We start from the raw sequence: 9365 nt of genomic DNA, 5'->3' as shown, positions 1-9365 counted from the left end.
TCCTCTCCGGGAACCTGTCTGACCCGGCGCCCGCCATGGAGCGGGCTGCCCGGCCCTGGGCCCACACCCGCGCCGCGCTAGGCCGCCTGGAGAAGCTGCTGCATTGCTCCCGCTGGTGAGGACGGGCGGGTCTGCGGCGCGGGAGGGTGCGGTCCCCGCCCCTCGAGCCGGAGCGGGCTGCCCCTGCCCGCTGTATGGCCCGGGCTCCATCCTTGTGAGTGAGTGACTCGTCAGCCATGGTAGCAAACTGTACTGAAATGGCAGGTCTTGAATTTTCTCGAATTTTCGCGGGAGAACAGCCTTGGAGGCGTGGCTCAAACCAGAGCTGGCTGGCCCCGCCCCCACGGTGTGACTGTTAGGGCGGGTTGGGACTGAGGTTTTTTGGGGGGGGCTCCTGGAATGCCGGGGCCCTTCCGAGGGTCAAGTCACAGCCCCTCTGAGGTAGCCTTTTGGACCCGATGGCAGACATTTGGGATGGAGAGTTAGGGACCTAGTTTGACTATGGCTGTGTGATGGCCTGTTGATCATTTCTTTGGCTTGATAGAAATACTGGGTATTGAACCTGGACCTCCAGCATGGAGGCATACAAGCGACTGCGTAGCTCCAGCATTTTTCATTTTCTTCTAAATCATTTATTGAGCACTTGCTGTTTACACAGCCTCATACAAGATCATTTTGGTGGGTTAACTTACTTGTAGCTATTACAAATGTATTTCCATTTTGGATCCCCCGCCTCCAAGTTTCCACCTAGAATTCACTGTTGTTGCTTACACAGAATGTTTTCCTCTAAAAATCAAAAATTTAAGTTTTGCACTTAAATTTTGATTTTTTACAAAATCTTAATATCTGACAGAATGACATTACAGCCCTTAGGAAAGTGGCAGTTTTGCTAGCTTGAGTATTGAGTTGTGTTTGAGTCATATGAGTCATTAGGAAGTATAAAACTTGTGGCTGTAATAACAAGCCATGCTAACCTGTGCCTTAAATAGTTCAACCACACCTAGGCACACAAACGAAACAGCATTTCACTAGCGTGTGTAAGACCACCTGAGTCCAGTCAGGTCTTTCTGTGTCTCAGTAGTAATGATTAACTTATTCTTTCAATGATTTACTAATAAAAATAAAACTATTGAGCACTTATGACACTGTTCTGAATATAGAGAACTCATTAGTAAGCAAAACAGACAAAATCCCAGTGTTTCAGTCACTGCCTCAGGGGTCCCAAGTCTTCTCTTTAAAGAGAAGTAAATTGTCAAGTTTGGTGATTTTCATAAGTAAATGGTTAACTAATGTGTTATGAAAAAAGATTGTTCTAAAATTAAACAAGCCAATTTCCCTTTGTCCCACTTGCCAAATACTTTTTATTTTCTAACAGAAGAGAACAGATAGAAAGAGTCAAGGACCTGAAGGTAGACATCAGTAAACTAGGTCCAGACTTTTGGTATATAAATGTATCTATCATCCAGTTGGCCAGAGATGATTGAATTCCTGTTTTTTGTTTGTTTGTTTGTTTTGTTTTTTTTTAAGAAATTACTTAGTATATGAACCTCTGGAAGATGAACTAAAGTTTTTTTTATTTTTTGTCTTTTTGAGACAGGGTCTCCCTGTAGCCCCAGCTATCCTGGAACTCACTAAGTAGACCAGGCTGGCCTTGAACTCACAGAGACCCACCTGCCTCTGCCTCCCGAGTGCTGGGAAGAAAGGCGTGCACCACCACGCCCAGCGAGCTAAAGGTTTTTAAAAAATATTTTTATGTGTATGAATGTTATGCCTCTATGCAAGTGCAGCCGTGTTGTGCAGTACCCTCAGAGGACAGAAGGTGTTAGCCGCCATGAGTGTGCTGGGATTTGAACCTGGGTCTTCTGTAAGAACAGCCAGTGCTCTTAACTGCTGAGCCATCTCTTCAGCCCCAGATGAACTAAATTTTAACTATTAGAGTATATATTTCCACATAGTACTTTGAATTTATTTTTCTGCTGTGAAATATCAGTACATATTTTAATGTTTTAAAGCCACAAATAATCTCTATTCTTGCTTTTTTATTTTATACTTTCCTTAAAAATATAGCCAGGCATGGTGGTGCATGCCTTTGATCCTGGCACTTGGGAGGCAGAGGCAGGTGGATCCCTGTGAGTTCAAGGTCAGCCTGGTCTATTTAGTGAGTTCCAGGACAGCTGGGGCTATAGGGAGACCCTGTCTCAAACAAATAAACAAAAAAACAAAATAAAAAGATTTAAAAATGTAAAAATATTCTATGTTCAAAGGCTCCAGGAAAGTAGGTTGCTTGCTTGATTTGAGCCACAGGCCAAATTCAGTTTCGTTTTGTGGTTTGAGACAGGGACTTGTTATATAGACCAGGCTAGCCTGGAACATAGATACTCAGCTGGCCTTCGTGCGGCAGTCTCCTGAGTTCTGGGATCACAGATGTGTGCCACCTTACCAAGCTTCAAACTTCAGCTTTAGCAGAGAAAAAAAGTCCTAAGTTTAAAGGTCTTTTTGATACAAAATTTTATATGACTTGGGAAATGATTGATGTCATAATAGGAATGGTTTTGCTTTCCTCTCTTGCTATGTCTAAGTTTGGCGAACTCTGTCAGAATAAAGCTGCGTGCACCTCGCCCCAAGGAGAGGACACTTTTCTTACCGTTGCTCTGCCTTTACCCTCCTTGCCCGCTATCATTGCTGGAACAGAGCAACCCAGGATGATCTGCTTTGGTTCTCCATCATTCAGAGTGTCATATTATTTGAAATTGTGTCAGTATGTCCTTTCACAGAGTTTGAGAGTTCTCCCCAGTAGGCTAGTGATTACCCCGATTACCCTCACTTTCAGCTTGCAGCTGTCATCTCTCTGGTGTTCCCAGCTGTCATCTGTCTTGTGTAGCACATTGGCTATGTTTTGTAGCAAGTATCACTTGCTGGTGCAGGTGGGTTGGCTACATTACGAGGCATCCTTTCCTGACCTTTAACATGACCATAGCGTCAAGGTGAATCTGGTGAAAGTGTTGAAGAGGCCAGGTGTGACATTTGTGTTGGGGCCAGCCTCACAACAAGATAGAAGCTATTTAAAGATCTGGAAAAACAAAGCCAGGAGACCTTTTTTTTTTTTGTTTTTTGAGACTGGCAGAAAGCAGAGTACTAATGTATTCCTAAAGGAAGTTGAAATAGAGACGCTGCCTTGTAAAAGCTCCAGGTGTCCTGTGATGCTGTTTTAATGAAAATAGGTACTCTTGGCATATTTTAGGGGTGGGTAGGCTTTGGCAGTTATGCCGTTTATATTTTATATTACGTCACTTTTAATGAGGGCTAGAAAGTTATAATTTTACTTAGTTGGTTTTCTTCTTCCAAGTTATCACTTAACAGAATCTCACTCTACTTCAGGCTGTCCTGGAACTCACTGTGTAGACCATAGTGGCCTTAAACACCCACAGTGATCCTGCCTCAGCCTCTCAAGTGCCAGGATTATAAGTGTGAACTTGGCTTTCTTTGATGTCTTTTTTGGGGCAGGATCTTGTGATGTAATCCAGACTGGTTTTGAATTTGAGATCCTCTTGCCTTAGCCTTGTTAGTGCAGGAATCACAGCACCATACCTGGATCTCCCTGTTTCTTGAGACAGTGTTGCTTAGTGGTTAAGAACATGGATTTTGGGGACTGGGGAGATGGCTCAGTTGGTAAAGCACTTGCATGAGGACCTGAGTTCGGATCCCCAGCACCCACATAAAGACTGGGTATGGTTGAGCACAGAAGTAATCCAGGACTGGGGCAGAGACAGGCAGATTCAAGTGGCTTGCTGGTCAGCTAGTCTAGCTGAAATGACTGTCCCCAGGTTGAGAGACTGTCTCAAAAAATAAAGGGAAGTGCTTGAGAAAGATACTCCAGCACCAGCCTCTGACCTTCATACGTGTCTGCAAATGCGTATACCACACACACAAATAAAAAAAGAGCATGGATTTTGGAGTTAGACCCTCTATTAGTCACTTTTCTGTAGCTGTGATAGAAACATTGACTCTGGCAATTTATAGAAAGAAAAATTTATTTGCGCTACGGTTCCAGGGGAATTACAGTCCGTCATGGCAGGGAGGCATGGTGGCTGGAGGTGGCTGGATCAGGAGCAGCAGAAGCTAAGCGCTCACATCATCACGCAGGCACCAGAAGCAAAAGAGCGATCAGAGATCTGGCAAGGCTTAAGAACTCTCTAAGCCCACCCCAAGTGACATGCTTCCTCCAGGATAGCTACACCTTCTAAAACCTCCCAAAACAGTGCCATTGTCTGGGAACAAAATGTCCTAACACTTGAAGCCTATGGGGGACATTTTCATTCAAGCCACCACAGACCCTGTAATTTCAAATCCTAGATTAGTGATTTTGGAGCATGGTTTTTAATCTTTGTGTACTTAATTTTCATTATCTGCAGAGTTAGTGGTTTGTGCCTTATCAGATTGTCACGGGAATGAAATAAGTTTACTTAATGAGATTGTTAGAATATTGCCTGCTAGGAACTAAGTGGATATGAGTGTTTCAAATAAAGGACAGGTGTACTGACTCTAGCATTTAAGCATTTGCCTTTTGAATCTTCAGAGTGATTCTAGGCCAGTGATCTTAAGTGGAATGGATGATTGCTCCCTTCAGTTGGCTGTGGCCCTGGTTATTTCTTAGAACAAGAAACCATTATTGTAGTGGTGATGAACTTCTACCCTTAAGGCATATGAGGTTAATTTCAAGGAGTTAAAGGGACACAGAATTCAGGATAAATTATGATGGACATGTAGAGGTAATGTGTACAAAACATGTTGAGGGGAACGCTATAGCTGGGTCTAGTGGAGGAAAGCTATATGGGCTTTGCAATTGGACATCTGAGGTATGGGTAGAGTTTTGTTAATGGAACCATCTAACAGTGGTGGTGGGGGGCTGTGGTGGTTTGAATGAAAATGTTCCCCCATAGGCTCCAAATATTTGGACATTTTGTCCCCAGATGATGGTGCTGTTTTGGGAGGTTTTAGAAGGTGTGGCTATCCTGGAGGAAGCATGTCACTGGGGGTGGGCTTAGAAAGTGGTTAAGCCTTGCCAGATCTCTGGCAAGATCTCTCTTACTTCCTGTGCCTGCTGGAAGACGTAGAGCTTAACTTCTGCTCGCCTCCAGCCACCTCTGCCGCAGTGCCTCCTGGCCAAGAGCTGTAAGCTCAAATAAATTCTCCCTTTCATAAGTTGCTTTGGTCAGTGTTTCTATCACAGCAACAGAAAAGTGACTAATACGGGCTATTAGCAAATGACTGTATATTAAGAATTATAGGATAAATGGAGTGGGTGAGATGGACCAACATGGATGGGGAAGGGGCTCATGAAGTCCCACCCCCTATCTGAGGAGCTATTGGCAATTGATGGCTGTTGGGGGAGGGGGAGTCAGTTTTGTTCTGAGATACTACCCATACTCCAGTAGATGGACCCACACTCATGTACACACAGGCAGCACTAAGTGGACACTGAAGTTGGGAGGGAAAAGTGGTGTGCACGGGGTGGGATTAGAGGGGCCAGGAACTAGGAATCATGGGTGTGATTTGATCCAAATATATTATGAATGTTAAATGTTTTCTAAAGGTTGAAAAAATGAAAAGAGACTATTTGATTTTTAAGACTGTCTGCAGTTTGCAGATTTCATAATTATTAATATTTTTTTAAGCTTTTTATCAAATTTAGCATAAAGGGCTAAGAATGTTAGTGTGTAGCTTGCCTCATATCTGCCAATCTAGAATTAATTTATGGCATTTATTTATGTGACATTTTAATTATTAGATTGATGTCTGCCTCCTTCAATTATAATATATTTCTCCTAAAGATAGGTTCGCATTTTTAGCTGCAATGCCCGATAATAATGTTTCTTAGTGTTAAATTTAGATCAAGTAGGAGCCCAGTTTCAAAAGTAATTCCAGGATGACACAGTTGATTCACCAAGAGCACAGACAATCTTCCATTGGTTTGTAGGGTTAATTATCAGTACTGCACAGTGGTGGAAGCCTCAAGGCAGATGTAGATGTAGGTCAGTCTGTCTTCTGAGATTTCAGAGTTAGAACTATAGAACTATCACACATACTATAGAACTATAGAACTATCACACTCTATTATGGGTGTGAACACCCAGCTGGTGTTATGTAGGGTTTGTGACGGCTAGAGAAACTTACCAGGCACATGGGACACATTTTATTAATTTAATTAATTTTGGGACAGGATCTCACTCATTGCTCAGGTTGGTGTCAAACTCCTAGACTCCAGTGATTCTCCCTTTTCAGCCTCCCCAGTGCTGGAGTTACAGGTGTATGCCACTGTGCGCAGCTGGGTGTCCTTCTTAGTGTTCTCCATGCCACTAGAGTCACCTTACAAGTGAAGTTTCTGGTAAAGGGTCTGGGCTCCGAGGAGAGATTATGGGATGGCAGTGGACACAGAATTCCAGGCATCATGCATTTGAAGTCTGTTTCCGGAAGTGAGAAGGGAAGAAAGGAATGCGAAGGTGTGAACCTTGAAATTCAGCATTTGAATGGTAGGTAAAGAGGTGAAGCTTTACAGGACCCGCACAGCAGCAGTCACTTAGAGTTCTACTTTGGAGGAAAGGGGATAGAAGACAGAATACACAGCACTGTTTGGACTTGTCTACATGATGCTCTCTGGAGCTTGTATAGTAGATTCCCATGTTAGGTTCTACTATACTTAGTCATTAATACAATTCTAGTGTGTATTTACTTTTAGGATAATTTTCTCATTCATTCAACATTTACTGACACTAAACAATTAGATACAAATTTAATTTTTCCCTATGTGATTTACCTGAACCTGACTGAAATTGCCATAAAGACCAGGATGCCCAGTTGGGCATGGTGGTGCATGTCTGTAATCTCAGTACTTGAGAGGCAGGAGCAAGAGCATTATGAGTTTGCGATCAGCCTAGGCTGCATGCATAGCAAGACTCTACCACAAACAAACAAAACCCAAAGCCGGACAACAAAAAATCCTTCTGTGGTAGTGTTATTTTAATTTACCTTATTTATTAAAAACTCTGTTTAATCTCCTAAAGGTAAACATAACAAATTGCATAATTGGCTTGGAGAGTTTGTACAACTTCATATTAAACATGTTAGTCTACAACTTAGAAGTGCCTTGAGGATACACTAAAATAGAAGAACACTGGGGTTCTTGCTTTGCCTAAGGTGACACCTCATGGGGACTTAGGAAACCCATTCACTTACATACTTTGCTCCATCATAATCTCAACTGAATTCAGTTTTCCTGTTTTTTTTTTTTTTATTTGCAAAGAAAATTTTGAATCAGTGAGAGTTTTTAAAATTGCTTGCTCTGTTTAGTTTATTTCTAAGTTACAATGCACTGATTGGACCACCTTCCCAGATCAATTACATATAAAATTACAGAAGTGAGTGTAGATGGAGAGAGGGCAGAATTGCTGAGTTTTAAAGGTTCAGAAATCCTGCTGTCATGCAAATGTCTTATTTTTCTGGATTGTTTTTTTTTTCTTTCTGACATATGAACTTGGTAAGGTAAGGGTAGAGCGAATTTTTTTAATATAGATGCTTTTTGCATGAACTCTTCCTTTTGGTTCATTCCCTAAGGGTTTTTTGAAAACCTGCAGCTGTCCAGCACCCTGCTAGGCAGGTAATGGGGTTGGGGAGCTCAAATTTAAACCAAGGTCTCATGTTTGAAAGGCTAGAGTCTATTTGGAGACAAGGAAAATAGAGAATCTGTCAGTTGAGATAAAAGCATTTGTTTTCAGCATTAGATTCTAAAACCTCTACTAGATGCCATTGCTCTTCTTTGGAACATTAGAATATTTTATATCTTTGCGTCTTATATAACCACCTGTGCTGGATAGCTTTAGTGTCAACTTGACACACTGAGGTTGAGGGAGCCTCAGTTGGGGAATTGCCTTCATTGTACTGGCCTGTGGTCATGTCCATGGGCACCTTCTTGATTAAGTGATGTGGGAGGGCCCAGCCCACTGTGGGTGGTGCCACCCCTGGGAAGGTGGGCCTGTGTTACATAAGAAAGCAGGCTGAGCAGAGGCCAGAGGAGCAAGCCAGTAAGCAGTGTTCCTTCATGGCTGTATTCCAGCTTCTGCCTCCAAGTTCTTGCCCTGAGTTCCTACCTTGGGCTCCCTGATGAACCATGACCTGGAAGATGTAAGATAAATAAACCCTTTCCTTCCCAGGTTGGTAGTGGTCAGAGTGTTTTGTCACAGCAATGAAGAAACAAACTAGGACACCACCCAACTATATTGCTAGTCCCTTAGGAAAGAATGACAGCAGTCAGTTAACTTAGTGCTCTTTGAGTGTCTGGTATGTGATATGGCTTTTGCCTAAAGTCATGGGATGGAGACTAACATTCAGGAATTTCCCTACTTGTTTAGTGTCATTTTTATTCATGTCCCTTATAGTGCTTTAGGTAGTGTGCTGGACATGAATATTTGCTGGTTGGAAGGAAGTGTATTCTAGGCTTGGAGAACAGTCCAGGCAAAGTTGTGGGTTTGGAGCTGAACATACAATATTTGAGAATTGATACAGATACTGGCTCAACCATAGCAGAACTTTTGTTGAGGACCAACAAGAAAAAAGGTTGTTATTGCCTAGCTTGGCTGTTACCAGGTTCTAAAGAGCTTTGTAATGTTAAAACTCTATTTTAAAGAACTTTGTAATATTAAAAATTATTTTGAATTGAAGTTAATAATGAGAGAATTGACAGTATACCACTTATGGTTATTAAATATTGTTAAATGAATGGCAGATAAGTTTAAATCTTGTTGGATAATTTATGATTATGGGTTTCTTGTGTGTCCTTGAAGAAACTCTCTGCATTCTCTATGAATTCAACCTCACCTGGGAGGATGCTGTACATCAAACAGATAGAACATGACCTACTTAACCATTTCCTTATTGGTAAAAATTTAAGGCACTTGTAGTCCTTTGTTGTAATAAACAGTGCTGGAGTGAATATTCCTATCATGTTTTAAGTGATGTGTGAACATAGTTGACATGGGTATAAGCCTCCTCACTTCTTAGACACAACTCAATTGTTACCTCTAGGTTTCCAAACAGTAATGTCCATATCCCCATTTCTTGACTGTTTTAGATAACTGTTTTTTTTTTACTTCTTTTGCTCTTATTATCTATTAACTTTCTCCTATAGAAAGTGACAGGATATAACACTCCCAAGTACAAAATAACTTTCCATTATTATTTTAACTTAACTTTATTATTATAAATACCATTCTACTATTCTGTCATATCTCTTGTAACCCTTGACAAGTCCTGTGTGCAGATTTCTTTTTAAACACTATATATGATATTTTAATTATATTATTTCTTAATCT

At 41.6% G+C, this 9365-nt stretch overlaps 1 protein-coding gene across 3 annotated transcripts in view; it reads left to right on the top strand.

Moving 5' to 3' along the window:
- The window catches only part of Bard1 (BRCA1 associated RING domain 1), a 75305-nt gene continuing 65940 nt past the window's right edge, over positions 1-9365 (top strand). For 2 of the 3 annotated variants that reach the window (XM_029560012.1, XM_017796249.2), the window contains exon 1: positions 7-115. In XM_029560012.1, the coding sequence (XP_029415872.1) occupies positions 36-115 (80 nt within the window). In that variant the 5' untranslated portion in view covers positions 7-35. Of the gene's footprint in view, positions 116-9365 lie in introns of all 3 variants that reach the window. The other variant, XM_029560014.1, reaches the window with a different exon arrangement.

Source organism: Nannospalax galili, unplaced genomic scaffold (genome assembly GCF_000622305.1).
Source record: "Nannospalax galili isolate Female #2095 unplaced genomic scaffold, S.galili_v1.0 scaffold127, whole genome shotgun sequence".
Lineage (NCBI taxonomy): Eukaryota > Metazoa > Chordata > Mammalia > Rodentia > Spalacidae > Nannospalax > Nannospalax galili.
The sequence above is the reverse complement of the archived record's forward strand: the minus strand, read 5'-3'. Positions and strand labels throughout refer to the sequence as shown.